The sequence below is a fragment of the Mycetomoellerius zeteki genome, unplaced genomic scaffold (assembly GCF_001594055.1).
Source record: "Mycetomoellerius zeteki isolate Tzet28-1 unplaced genomic scaffold, Tzet1.0 scaffold445, whole genome shotgun sequence".
NCBI lineage: Eukaryota > Metazoa > Arthropoda > Insecta > Hymenoptera > Formicidae > Mycetomoellerius > Mycetomoellerius zeteki.
The window spans coordinates 166,630-180,470 of record NW_017257441.1 but is presented as its reverse complement, the minus strand read 5'-3'; the positions used below and the strand labels follow the sequence as shown (position 1 = coordinate 180,470).

Sequence of the window (13,841 nt, the reverse complement as noted above, 5' to 3'; positions counted from 1 at the left end):
CCCAAGCGGGTAGGATATGTTATTTTTTTTTGGTTCGGGGCGGCGTAGCCGCCCCGAACTCAAGCATTACTGTCTACACACTCCACTGTCCACATACGTTATGATTTATTTGGAATACAACTATAATAGAAACATTGCACGAGTAACTAATTCATTTTTTAATTTGATTTTAAATTTCGTGCACTATTGGACCCAAGAATCGCTAAACGCATGCGCATTAAGTCACAGAGCATGAAAAGGCATACTCATAGCGCTTATATCGAGTCGGTATGACAGATTTCCTAACCTGAATGGTCGTGAACTTTAACGCTAAATATCTCGGTTCGCGGGGCAGAGCGACGCTTATTTCTGCCAGATTCGTTCGTTTCATGCAAAAACGCATCGAATGAGCCTAATTTCATTAAAATCGGTGAGGTCGGCCGTCATCTCCGTAATTACCATAAAACTACCTGATCTGATATACAGTAAGGCTGGCCGCATAGGTAGCACCAGTTCAAGCAAACTTGTCAACTTGTCATGCTTGTGCGAATTGCACGAACGTGTATGGTACCTTGCGATAACTAAGCAGTTCTGTCATCTACATGTTCCAATAAATTTGCACAGGCATACATGCGTGTATGTACAAGCATTCAATATATATGTTTTTACATTTAACTTAGCCAATTTTATATACAGCAGTTTTTGGTGTGCACTAATCCAGTTAATGCAAGAGATCAAATTTGTTATTGTGACAAAATGCATTAATTAAGGTCTGTTTATGTTGCTTAAAATCCCCTAAAATTTTTACATTTAAAATGTAATAAATATACATTCAAATGTTGAAGAAAGAGAAGGCACAGTGCTGAGTGCAAAAAGTACAAGCAATGTGCAAACAGATGTTCTGATTAGATTATAAATGTGCTTCACATGCTCTGATTTACAGATATAGTCGGGACTTAAAAGGTTGCAACATTTTTTTTCGATGAGTTTCGAATGCAGCTTGCTCAACGAGGGATTAGTTCTTAGGCCGGTATTCATAGTCAGTTCTTATATTCAAGATCGTCTTAAGTCCAGTCTTGAGATGTCACGAATCAATCAGAGGACCGTATTTGCGTCTTAAGACATTACTTAAGACAGTCTTGAAATAAGATCTGAATACCGGCCTTATTCATGGATTGAGAAATAAAAACCAATTGCTCGGTAAGTAGGCTGCATTCCAAAACCCATTTTAAAAAAAGTGTTGCAACCTTTTAGTGCCTGACTACATACAAGTTGTTTGCACAGACATATCAGGTGCATTTAGTACTACGACCACTCATTGAGCGCTCAGTGAGCTCTTGTACCTGTTTGGTCTATGTCTTTAGTTCTAACAGAATATGTCGATAAGATGCAAGTGTTCACTGAGCGCTCAGTGAGCGGTTGTAGTACTGAATGCATTTTGAATGAATTTTCATATTTGCTTAGGTTGTTTGTGGAAGCCAAACTAACTGTACAGTTTTTTGATATACACAATTCAAGTGTACAAGCGGTTTGCTTGCACAAATATACTTCACAAGTTTCTTTGAACGTGTGTGGCCAGCCTAATGAATGAATATAAAACCACAAACAGTAAAGAAAGAAAATTGATGTGCGTGCGTGGGTGTTTTGCTAAGAGGACTAACCTACAGAAATGAACATCGAATTGGGACAAAATTTTTACAAATTTTTTGCAGGTGAATGTGTGAAGATACATCAGATTAAAAATGCCAAGTTCGTATTTATATGCCATTAATAATGAAGGGCGTGTGTTTGGATTATCGACGTCGGGAAATATGTGGCGGGAATTTATGTATTTAGGCCTTGAATTTAAACAATTATCAGCTGTACCACATTTTATGTGGGCCATTGGCGGTGATCGTCAAGTATATGTTCACGTCCATGGCTTAGACGTACCAATTAGAATCAAAGAAGAAACTTATGAGAATGAGGTATGTCTATCTAAAATATACCATCATAAGTTAATAATTGAATGAGATAGCACATTAATCAACTACAATTGATGATGATAATAAACAATCTCAGCGATGGTTGCCTTTGGAGGGTTTTTCTGGAAGACTGCTTCCGACTGACAGGTACAATTTTTCCAATCAAGATGGTACAGTTGATCGTAGTAGAGACAAAGTGAAATTACCATCAATGGCTTGGCAATGGGAAGGTGATTGGCAAATTGAGACAACGTTAGATGGTCAGCCATTAGATCATGATGTAAATACAGTCCCTAATGCTTATAAAATCTATATTGCTGTATTATGTGTTTCTTTTTCTGTTTTAATTTACGATTTTATACATTTAATATTGTTATGCTCGCGCCATGCTGTTTCTGAGCGAGCCGAGACAAGTGACGAGCGGAATAAATAAAATTGAAGAGCGCGTCATATCGAGACTACCAGTTGCTTAGCTGTCAAACCGACGTCATTGATTTTGTAGATGAGCCGTCGCTACGTTCGGACATGCTCCAAGACTGCTAATGGCGCTAATTCGTATCTGTACGCTACTCGTAATCTTTCGCCGTTGTGCATTAACAAATAAAGAATCTCGCTTTCTTTAAACGTGTGTCTTTTTTATTCCTGCAACTCGGGAGTACGCGTACGGGTTTACGAGTACGAATTAGTGGAACGGTCATGCGAGTGCAACAATATGTATAAAATGAACCTTTATGTAATTATCGCTTTTAAAAGAGAGGTAACTTTTGGCTACTTAATTGTATAAGTAAACTTTAAAAAGTAATTGCGATTCCGAAACATCTTTGTAGAGAAAGCTTAATATTTTCTACTTTGTTTTCACAACATAGAATCTATCTAGAGTTATACACTAAATATATTTTTTGCGCATTCCGTAAGTGTTATATTTTTCATAAGATTTTGTTTATGTATAGATTTGTTAACAGTTGTGCCCACGACCAAAGAAAATCTTATCTTGATCACAGAGAATCTGATGTTTTAATAGGGATGGACATACGCAATTGACTTTCCAGCTACATATACTACAAAAAAACAGTGGAAATCTTGTGTAAGAAGACGTAAATGGGTTCGTTATCGGAGATATAGCGCTATGAATTCATGGTGTGCTATTGCACCTCTACATAAAGATCCAACTAAGGTGATGAAATACTATAATATTTTTCTATCCGTTTTTGACAATGTAACGCATACACACACACACACACACACACACACACACACACACACACACACACATATATATACATCTATATACACACGAGTGCCACATATGTTTTCAGGAACCTTTTATCGATATAGCAGTGGGTGGAAATCAAATGCCTGGAAGTAATTCGGGTAATTTAGTAGTCTGGGCGGTAACGGCTCACGGAAGGGTATAACTTTTTTTTTATTATAGCTTTCCGAAAATATTTCAGAAATTAGATTATTATTTGTATCAATTTATGTTCGATTTGTAGATCATGTTCCGTGTTGGAACAAGTACAACCTGTCCTGAAGGACAAAGATGGAGCTCTATCAAATTGGCAAATGGCTACGAAGTATGTCAAATTAGCGTTGGAGCAACCGGTCTTGTTTGGGCTGTACTTATGGTAGGCAAAGCGTTAGTTCGTACAGGTGTGACAAGAGACAATCCAATGGGTAAATGAACAAGAGATAATCTAGTTGCATTGAGATATTCTAGTACTTTGATAAAATGGCATGAATTAAAGGTGAAAATTGGTCGGAAGTGGAACCACCGCAGAAAGACTTGAGATTGGTACAAGTTAGTGTCGGTACTGATGCTGTATGGGCTATAACGCATGATGGCGGAGTATGGTTTCGAAAGGGCATTCAAGGTGAAATAAGTGGCGTTTGTGAACAATTAGCCACTGGAACTGGTTGGGTTGAAATGTTAAGCAAAATGGCATTAATATCCGTTGCTCCAAATGATCAAGTAACGATGTTAATCAATTCGCAACTTATATCACAAAAAAAAATAGAAAAATATATATCGGATTGTATATGCACTTTTTATAGCTAACTCTCTTTATTTCTGTATTATGATGAAGGTATGGGCCATTGGCTATGACGATCGATGTTTGTACTACCGTACTGGTATAACACGTTCTGAATTGACAGGAAAACGATGGAAATTAATAAATGCACCGTTGCAATTGAGTAGAGCAAGTAGCAACGCTAGTTTGTCATCTAGCAACAGACACAGCACTTGCGGCACACCACAACAACAACGTCATCAAAGCTGGAGTTCCTTGGTAGGAATATTAACGTTGTCTATCATTTGACATCTAAATCACTCGATACTCGCGTAATAAAATAAAGTTTAATGAATTTGTAATATTATTTTATAATGATACATAATTATTATATGATATACATATATTATATTATGTGATATTGAATTTCGAGCGTGTTTTTTGTCTTTATTTATAGAATCGCCCTCATAGTACTAGTGAAGGTACAATGTTAATTAGAGAATGGGAAGAGCAATCACGTTCGGCACCAACACCCACGTCTTTAAAATTGTGGCAACGTACCGGTGACGGCATATCCGCAAAAAATACTCAACAAACATCTTTTGAAGATATATATCTAAATGAAGAGAAAAAGAGGTAAAAGTTTACGTTTACCTTTATAAAATATAATAATAACTAAACGGTACATAATAATAACAATGTAAGTGTAAATGTTCCGTGTTACAGATCTACAAATTCTGTAGACACAAGTGACTTAAATGAAGCGAGTGTTGCTAATATAACTATATCTAATGAATCTTTAGCAAAAAGTGGAGAATCAATAATTGTCTCGGGAAAAGGAATGGGCAGTACTGTCAAGGTTAAAATGTTTTTAGAATTGAGATTAAAAATACTGATTGATATACATAAGACATAAAAGAAAGAATCCTTTTCATACATAAGACATAAGACATAAAAGAAAAAATTCCTTTTTGATGAATTATCTATTCTAATAGATTAATCCTGCTGCTTGGAGTCCTGTTCATTCTGTCGGTTCTATGGTAGGTGTTGAAGCGCATCCAGAAACCGATGGAAGTGTATTTGACCCAGATTTGACTGGAGATTCTGGAGTGTATGGCGAAGATGAAAGTGCAGGGATAATATATTGGGCCGAATGTGATGTGTTGTGGTATAAAGTAGAAGCTGGGGCATGCTTCGTCGATCCAACAAATCCACCCAAATGGTAAAATGTTGAATTCTATTTAAATAATGTCATCATGTATAGTCTTAGTTATGTATTAAATAAATGTATTATATAATTAACATTGGAATTTTTTTAAGAATTTAGAATTATAAATTTATATAATGTTTTTTTATTGGATAGGATTGCTGACAGCAATAGTGCAACGCAAAGAGAAATTGAAGAACTGTGGAGAATAAATATTTTAGATGAATTAAAAGCGAGATTAAAGAAAATATCATTTGATTCGTTGATAGTGTATGAAAAAGCAGTTGAAAAGTAAGTAAAAGATTGATAAGTTATGTAGCATCAGTTTTACATGAAACATTTCTTACTCGATGGTTTGTTATAGATCATCTTGGGTGAAAAGTGGTGACAGTAAATGTAAAATTAAAAACGGCAGTCTATACGAAGATTGCAAGATTGAACTGGAATGGATAAGCAGCGATATTGGATTATTAGATTCTGGAACTTTAATCATATTAAATTCAGATGGAGTAACAAGCGTAGTACGTTGATTATTAAAATCAAAATCTTTCTAAATTCGTAATGCACGATTCTAAATGCTTTATAACGCAGTAGTAATAATATTACAGATACAATTTCCTGTCTCGGAAATTACATGTGTCGTTTGCTGCAGTGAACCGGGTAATCCAAAGGTAGCAGTTCATACTCCTAAATTAAGTCGTTCGAAAGTCATTAGATTACAATTTGCCAGTGATACAGAAATGGAAGACTGGTTGGCGCATTTAACTTCTGGTAAGGACAACACACATAAGGACTATTAGTACATATCAGAAGCATATAGGAAGGATAAGGATATTCTTTTTATTTTTTATTGCAGTATCTTGTCAGATGAATAATGTATATGGCAGACCTGGTCCGAATTCCATTTGGACCACAACTGCGTTAGGTGACGTGTATGTATTCGATCCTGCAATTGCAGAGGTAAAGCACAGACACGGCTATGTTATATATGTTAATCGAAAAGAATCCTATATGTTACTTCAGTCTTATTATGTATTTATGTATTACGTTATTTTATTGCTTAGGAATGTCAATTATCTGAAGACGGATACGTACAAGAAATGGACATTGCTGGTAAAAATTTACCATTTGAGAGCATATTACAAAATGGTTTTGGATATGGTAGTACTCTAAGAATTACAGTATGCGTTCATGATGACGCTGACAGGTAAATTAAATGTATTAAATCTAACAGCTGTATATCTCTTGTTTAATTTTAGAGAGAGAGAGAGAGATATATAGCAGCTTGTGTTAATTATTCCAGGTTGTCTTTTAATCTCGTTTGTTATACTACAACATTCGTAAAACAAAGGACTGTGACAGACAGTCATGACATTGCTTTGCATTTGAATCCAAGACTCAAAGAAAACATCATTGTACGAAATACATATCAAAATGGTCAGTGGGGAGATGAGGAAAGAAATGGAGGAAGTCCATTGAAAGCAGGCTGTGACTTCACGTTATACATCGTTTGCGAAGAACGCGGTTATAAAATTTATATTAATGATAGCGAATATACTTTTTATAGTCATCGAATACCTCCAACCAGTATTACACATTTACGTATCAAGGGATTAATGACTTTATGTAGTCTCATATATAAATCTACATCTGTAAGTGAAATATTTTATTACTGCAGTGGTTTTTTTTTATTTTATAATGTTGATCACCTTGACACCGCGCGCGGCGGATGCGTGCGCAATTATAATGCGTGCATACGTACGTGCGTGTGTGCATGCACGCATACATACGTATTTTACTATTTTATACTGTTATATAGGTAATTGTTGAACCCATTACAATGTTTTGGAGACAAATTGGTGGACATTTGAAAAAAGTTGAGACGTGTTTCGTGGGTGTTACTTGGGGCATTGGTTACGACAGTACTGCTTGGGTATATACAGGTGGTTGGGGAGGCGCGTTTCTCAAAGGTACTTAATATTAATTTTTATATGTAATTAATAATAAATGATCTAATAGGTTTTGTACAAAAGACAAAAGAAGAAAAGAGAGTAAGTACTCTCTAAATTTCTTGGAGTGAGATTTTACCGCAAGAAATTCATATCGTTTTCGATTAGGGTACACTGGCTGCACTCAGTGTCAAGAGCGTGTTCGATTGGCAGTGCCAATGCACATTTGGCTAGTGTCACGTATTTATTTGACTGCACGATACTCGCATAGTGCGCACTAAGTGGCACGAGATATTTTGACGGTGTCAGTTCAGTGCACTGGATACCATGTGGTATATAGGATATTAGTGCATCGTTTTGTCAGTATAAAAGGACATACAGGGACAAGTAAATCTATAATTTATATCATGCAAATTATTGATAAGTATGTACATATATGATATTCTTGATATCTCATATATTATTTAATTACATATAGAGAGTAAAAAATCATTACTTAAAGTTATGAACATGAGATGTCGAGGTTATTTTTCTGTGTTCTTCCTGCAGTCTAGTCAAGTCCTTACAATCTTACAACTCGAAATGGCACTTCAGTTTTAGCAAAAATCTTGGCTGAAAATCTTGGCGTGTACTTTTGAACTTGCACTATTCAGTACAACCCATGGAACTTGTCCAGTGTTGGTGTGAACTGAGTGCACACTAGTGCGCACTAACTTTTTCCCAATCAAAAACGCTATTAGAAAGTACAATTATTGAAGATTTTGGGCAAGATAATATTTAGATCGAATAAAAATTATCTATAATTCACTGCAAATTGTTAATGTGAAAGGAATTACATAGGCTTAGGAACCAGCAATACCGGAATAAATACGATGATAGATACCCATAATTATTATGTATATGAAAATCAACGTTGGAATCCAGTAACTGGATATACCGCACATGGACTTCCAACAGACCGGTATATGTGGAGCGATGCAACTGGACGGCATAAATGTACGCGAGAACATACAAAATTATTGTCAATGCATTGGCATTGGGTAAGTGAACACGAAAAGAATCTTTTCGAAAATAAGTTGAAACTCTGAATTTGCTAGTTTTGTGATGGAAAATAATTAAAAAATACTGTTTACTATTACGACATATTCTTTGGATTGGGATAAAAGTATTTTTATATTTTGAAGGTATCAGATTGGATAGTTGACTTTCACACACCCGGTGCTGTTGATAGAGATGGATGGCAATACGCTACTGATTTCCCATCGCAATATCACGGTAAGAAACAATTTACTGATTACGTTCGAAGAAGACGATGGTTTAGAAGATGTCAGCTAACAACCAGTGGACCTTGGCAAGAATTGGGAAATACTAAACTCGTTGATGTCTCTTTATATGTATGTTTTGTATTTTTATCATTATCTTTACACATTTCGGAAGGAATATATTTTGTGTCTTTGTTAATTACAATAGGCAACTGGAAAATCTGGCACGGATAATCCTATTTATGTTTGGGCGGTTGCTGCAAATGGTGAAGCTTTGTTCAGACGAGGTGTCTCGGAATCTTGTCCGATGGTACAATTATTTAAATTGTTTTTAACTTTTTTTTACATACAATACTATATATATATTATATATATAATATGTATGCGCGTGTACATAAAATTGTTTATTGATTATGCATAATATACAATATGTAGTATATAAGGTAATTTCTAATGAGCAAAGTACTTAACCGTTAAGTTATATGTATAGCGATACTTTTGACCTGTTTGACATGTTTCACATATTAAATAGGGAGTATCATGGGAACATATACCAAGTGATCAGCCCTTAATTAGCATATCGTGCGGTCCATGTGGACAAGTCTGGGCTATTGGAAAGAACGGTTCCTCCTGTTGGAGACTAGGCATTAGTGCTGCAAAACCGACTGGTATAAAATTTACAAAAAATTATTACGATATATATGTATATAATAACTATAATTACTACAATACTTTTATTACATCTAATAGATAATTTAAAATAATTAATCAAAATATTTAATCAAAAACTTTAAGATAATCGATATTTTGTAAAAAAATTAGGTATACAATGGCAAAATGTCGAGCCACCTTCAGGCGCTCAGTTGAAGCAAATTTCAGTAGGACATGATGTTGTATGGGCCTTAGATACGATTGGTCGATTGTCAGTACGCCGAGAAGTACAATCCAATGTTTTCCCCGAGGGAACTCATTGGCAAACATTACCTGCTATGCCAAACGATCCCATTCATATAGGTATCGAGTACCTGCACTCCTCCCTTTCATCTCTCTTCTATTTCATTGTTCAAAATAACATGTTAATACATTCGTAGATATGTCAGTCGCAAATGCTAAGCAAGGATTCCGACATGTATCCGTTTCGAGGGAGCAAGGACAAGTTTGGGCAGTTTCGGGAGCCGGTATTATTTGTCGAAGAATTGGTGTTACTCATGAAAATCCAGCTGGAACCGGATGGGTAACCGGTATAGGGGTAAGTAATAAAAACAAGTTTCAACGAGCTAAAAATTTATTTAAAAGTACAGAAAATACAGTGTGTAATGATTGCATGAAACTAACAAAAGATCGAAATTAGAATTTTTTTCTAATAACTTGCTATCAATTGGTAAATATAGATAAATGACTATATACTCTTTTTTAATACCTAGTGACAAAAGTGATATCACTTTTCATACTTGAAATAATTGCATCACTTGAGCGCAATATTAATCTGGAAAAAATGCAAAATTTTTCTTTCAATATACTGTCTCATAATTTACGTGATATTAAAGAAAATGAAATTTTGATTTTTTCCTAACAGGCAAACTGGCAAAATATAAGTCTTGGAGGACTTGTAAATAAAACAAAATAATCTTTATTACGTATATTAATACTGCGTTATATAAATAATTGCGTATATTAAAAGCTACGATAATATTAAATAATTAACAACTTTATGATTGCCTTGTAAAGTGTAATATCGCATGCGTACACATGTATAAGAACACAGAGGTGTCCATGCCAACACAATGTTGTTAATTTGTAATCAATAATCGTAATGGTATAAGACAAATTACTTGACATCATCACATTGAAAACTTTTTCCACAATATGATGGGTATTAAAGAAGTGTTGAAACGAGAGAGAGAGAGAGAGAGAGAGAGAGAAAATTAAATAGTTTATAAAATAAGATATATAAAAGAATACACATGTACATCATTTAAATTACTTCTTGAGTTACAATTTACATCAGAATATACTTATACGATAAAATAATAATGTCATTGTGTGTGTAAACATTTTGTTATTTTTTTAGTAGTTAGAATATAACAGATAAACGGATAAATGTAGTAATATCTGTGACTAGTAAAATAGCCCAAAAAATGCTTACAGATATACAATAAAATTAAAAAATACTTTTCTGTGATTGTGTAAACATTCCAATGAGCGTAACAATATTTATTAAATGATACTTGAGAGCTACTTTTACCAATTTTATGAACCAAGAAACTCATAAATTCTTATTATAATCACAGCGCTCAATGTTACCAATAAAATGTTACGACAATAGTTATTAATTTTATTTTTTCTTACAGCCAATATGTATTTCGTTAAATTTTTTACAGATAAAATGTAAAACGTTTTGGTAAAATGAGACTGTAAGAGAGCCATCAACTATAATATGTACATATATTGTCACTGTAATGAAGACATCATCATTGTGTATCTTAAAGTATTAATTTTGTTTACTATTACATTAATGTAAGGAGCGCAAACTATTTTTATTTTATAAAACAAATATCACAATAAACTTTGCTTTTGTTATGTAGCATCGTTATTATTATTGCTACTGCTACATTATTATCATTGTCGTCGTGATTATCGATACTTATTAGTACAAATATATGTTGGATATAATCGAAAAATTTTGTAAAAGAATAATGTTCAATTATAGTAATTATACTCTTAGTAGAAAGAAATTCAAAATTAATAAAAAAGAGATAATTGAGAAAGACGACTGTATTTATATTTGTTGAATTTTATCTCTGTATTGATTTATTATAAAGTCATATGCGTGCGCACGTGTATATTGTATTATTAAAATTAAAATTTACTATAAAATTATTAAAATTCGAAAAATATATATTTTCCCAATTAGATGTTAAAATTAGATAGGTATATTTCTCATCGATCTGTTGGTCGTACTACAAAATGGTTTTTTTTTCTTGCTGCTCCTCATATTATGAATAATAAAAGGTACGTCAAAACAAAACATTGTAAAGGATATTTCTCTCTTTTTTTTATATATAAAAAAAAACGATTTTATCAAAATGATGTTATTATCCTAAATTTTTCTACATATTTTTGTTGTAACTTTTCGTTTTCTGCCTTATCTCTTTTCCCTTGCTCACTATGGACAATTCCGTAAAATCCATAGATGCAGAAGCCTAAAAATAAAAAATTAAGATGTAATATTTGATTTAAGCCTTTAGATTAGTTTTAGTCATCTTTAAATCGCATATTATATATACAATTTTACATGCCTTTTAATTTTACTACAGAACTTACCGATGAGCAACCAAGTAGCGAATCTGATCCATGTAAAAATGTCTAGTTGTAACATTAAATATGTGTTTATAAAAATACTGAGACACGGAATGAGCGGAACGAGGGGTACCTATAGCAGGACATTATAGAAATATGTTAAACTGATAGATCAGACAGATAGATCACTTTTCGCGTGTCGCTGTGCTATTATATGTTATCATAGAATGTGGAGCAATCAAGCTTCTTATAATTAGTATAATTGTGCGAACATTCTTTCCTTTACCTTGAAAGACAATTCAGTCCTCTGCACCGGCTGTCTACCAATCGCTGCTAAATTCAAGAAAAGAACAATCACGAGTATACCTAATATCACAGATATCACCATATTTCCTGCGAGCAAGTGCGCGCCCATATTACTAATCAGAAACGTGATAATACATATAACGATACCTGAAACGATTAAACCATATAAACTTTGTAGATCGAGTAATTCTAGGAATTACTTGGCATGTCTCTATAAACATATTTCATTTATCATAAATATATAAATATTTTAATTTGCATAAACTCACAAAGAAAGGCAATGCCGACATTTGCAATTTTGTTAGAAAGTTCTGTTGGTTCTTTCCGATTTTGCAAATTGAACAATTCCCTAAATATATTTACAGGTGTAAGTTGATAATTACTCGTTGGTAATATCACAGAAACATTAGAATTTTCTCCTTTTTGATATCTATAAAAATGTATACTCCCTACTAATTTTGATTAATTTCACTTGACATTTATAAATATTTACATCTCTCGATCTTGATCAATCATGAAATGTTACCTCAATATCAAAACGCATATCGCTACTATCGTATACGCAAGTAGAGTCCCGATAGACATCATGTCGATCAATTGTTGTAGATTGAAGATGAGTGTCATGAGACCTAAAATGCAGAATAGTAGGTACGTTAAAATAATGAAATATGTCAATAAGTTGTTGGATATTAGGTACATTGCGCGCCTCGATCATCCGATTCTGATGATTCGTTGCTTCTAATTGCTGCTAAACCTGCATCCCGAGACTCTGCAGATTTACATACCGATAAGTAAACCAGAGAGCACTGTGCCATAAACAGGCGTCATTGTCTTGGGATGCACCGTGGAGAGAGTCTTGAATATTATACCATCGCTAGCCATAGCGTACAATACGCGTGGTAAAGGAAACATAGCGCCCAAGAGACTGGTGCAGAGCGCGAATACCGCGCCTATGTTGACGATCCATTTGACGACGGGCCAGCCGATCTCGTCGAACGCGTGTGGAAATGGCGCGTCCGCACTCTAAAGATGATTTTCTATTCTCATTCTCATTTGAAATACAGATCTACATCTATCTCCCATGTAATAAATAGTTGACATATAATATATAATATATATCTTACATGTACTTTATAGAGAATACAATAGTTATATTAGGTATTAATATACTATACTCTGCACCTGAGCATAATAAGGCAGCATCATCGTTAGGACTATGGAGACACCAAAATACGCTATGAATATAACAATGAGGGATAACACGACCGCAAGAGGAATATGACGTTGAGGATTCTTGGCTTCCTCGCCGGTAGTAGCAACTGCGTCGAATCCCACGAATCCGTAAAAACATTTGGCCGCTCCGACCATCACTCCACTGATTCCAAACGGCATAAATCCACCAGTTCCTCCATTTTTCACAGACTCTGGAATATCCTTGGGTGCGATAGACCAGTTTGATGGATCCGCTAGAAGCATATTCGCGCGGTTAAACATCATGTAATCCGTCAGGAGACTATTGCCCGTATTCATAGTCAGACCTTGTACTTAAGGCTTCCTTAAATTTATTTTTAAATGCTCAGTAGCCAATGAAATAATTCGTAGAGCATCTAAAGATAAATTTATTTTTAAGGCCTTTATTTTTAAGGAAGCCTTAAATATAAGGCCTGACTATGAATGCTGGCATTAGTCTATTTTTCTTGGTTAGATAATATATGATGTTCATTTTTAAGTGAAACTCTTTTTAATGATTTTTTTTTACTTTTTGCGTCTTTCCCCGATACGACCACAATATTCTCTCGCCTAAAGAAACAAAAAAAAAAAGAAATCGTAGCGCATCTCGTGCAGGAGTTGCGAACAGTCTGCCG

General features: G+C 34.2%; 2 protein-coding genes across 7 annotated transcripts in view; one reads left to right on the top strand and one right to left on the bottom strand.

Moving 5' to 3' along the window:
• Pex23 (tectonin beta-propeller repeat-containing peroxin 23) overlaps positions 1-11,087 on the top strand; it is a 12,654-nt gene extending 1,567 nt beyond the window's left edge. The window contains exons 1-25 of one of the 5 annotated variants that reach the window (XM_018454670.1): positions 88-142; positions 1,692-1,946; positions 2,041-2,223; positions 2,965-3,117; positions 3,260-3,352; positions 3,437-3,617; positions 3,689-3,912; positions 4,028-4,231; positions 4,410-4,588; positions 4,679-4,811; positions 4,948-5,174; positions 5,316-5,450; positions 5,524-5,680; positions 5,768-5,930; positions 6,016-6,119; positions 6,224-6,366; positions 6,463-6,811; positions 6,979-7,129; positions 7,949-8,148; positions 8,293-8,502; positions 8,579-8,680; positions 8,903-9,038; positions 9,193-9,384; positions 9,462-9,619; positions 9,947-11,087. In XM_018454670.1, coding sequence (XP_018310172.1) covers positions 1,722-1,946; positions 2,041-2,223; positions 2,965-3,117; positions 3,260-3,352; positions 3,437-3,617; positions 3,689-3,912; positions 4,028-4,231; positions 4,410-4,588; positions 4,679-4,811; positions 4,948-5,174; positions 5,316-5,450; positions 5,524-5,680; positions 5,768-5,930; positions 6,016-6,119; positions 6,224-6,366; positions 6,463-6,811; positions 6,979-7,129; positions 7,949-8,148; positions 8,293-8,502; positions 8,579-8,680; positions 8,903-9,038; positions 9,193-9,384; positions 9,462-9,619; positions 9,947-9,997 — 4,053 coding nt within the window. In that variant the 5' untranslated portion in view covers positions 88-142; positions 1,692-1,721 and the 3' untranslated portion in view covers positions 9,998-11,087. Of the gene's footprint in view, positions 1-87; positions 143-597; positions 616-1,691; positions 1,947-2,040; positions 2,224-2,893; positions 3,118-3,259; positions 3,353-3,436; positions 3,618-3,688; positions 3,913-4,027; positions 4,232-4,409; positions 4,589-4,678; positions 4,812-4,947; positions 5,175-5,315; positions 5,451-5,523; positions 5,681-5,767; positions 5,931-6,015; positions 6,120-6,223; positions 6,367-6,462; positions 6,812-6,978; positions 7,130-7,948; positions 8,149-8,292; positions 8,503-8,578; positions 8,681-8,902; positions 9,039-9,192; positions 9,385-9,461; positions 9,620-9,946 lie in introns of those variants that run through there. The other 4 variants (XM_018454673.1, XM_018454671.1, XM_018454672.1 and 1 more) reach the window with 4 other exon arrangements.
• Positions 11,088-11,277: 190 nt separating this feature from the next.
• slif (cationic amino acid transporter slimfast) overlaps positions 11,278-13,841 on the bottom strand; it is a 31,204-nt gene continuing 28,640 nt past the window's right edge. For both annotated transcript variants that reach the window (XM_018454656.1, XM_018454657.1), the window contains exons 5-11: positions 13,159-13,442; positions 12,762-12,999; positions 12,503-12,605; positions 12,246-12,406; positions 11,957-12,123; positions 11,695-11,803; positions 11,278-11,573 (exon numbers count right to left, since the gene is read on the bottom strand). In XM_018454656.1, the coding sequence (XP_018310158.1) occupies positions 11,452-11,573; positions 11,695-11,803; positions 11,957-12,123; positions 12,246-12,406; positions 12,503-12,605; positions 12,762-12,999; positions 13,159-13,442 (1,184 nt within the window). In that variant the 3' untranslated portion in view covers positions 11,278-11,451. The remainder of the gene's footprint in view (positions 11,574-11,694; positions 11,804-11,956; positions 12,124-12,245; positions 12,407-12,502; positions 12,606-12,761; positions 13,000-13,158; positions 13,443-13,841) is intronic.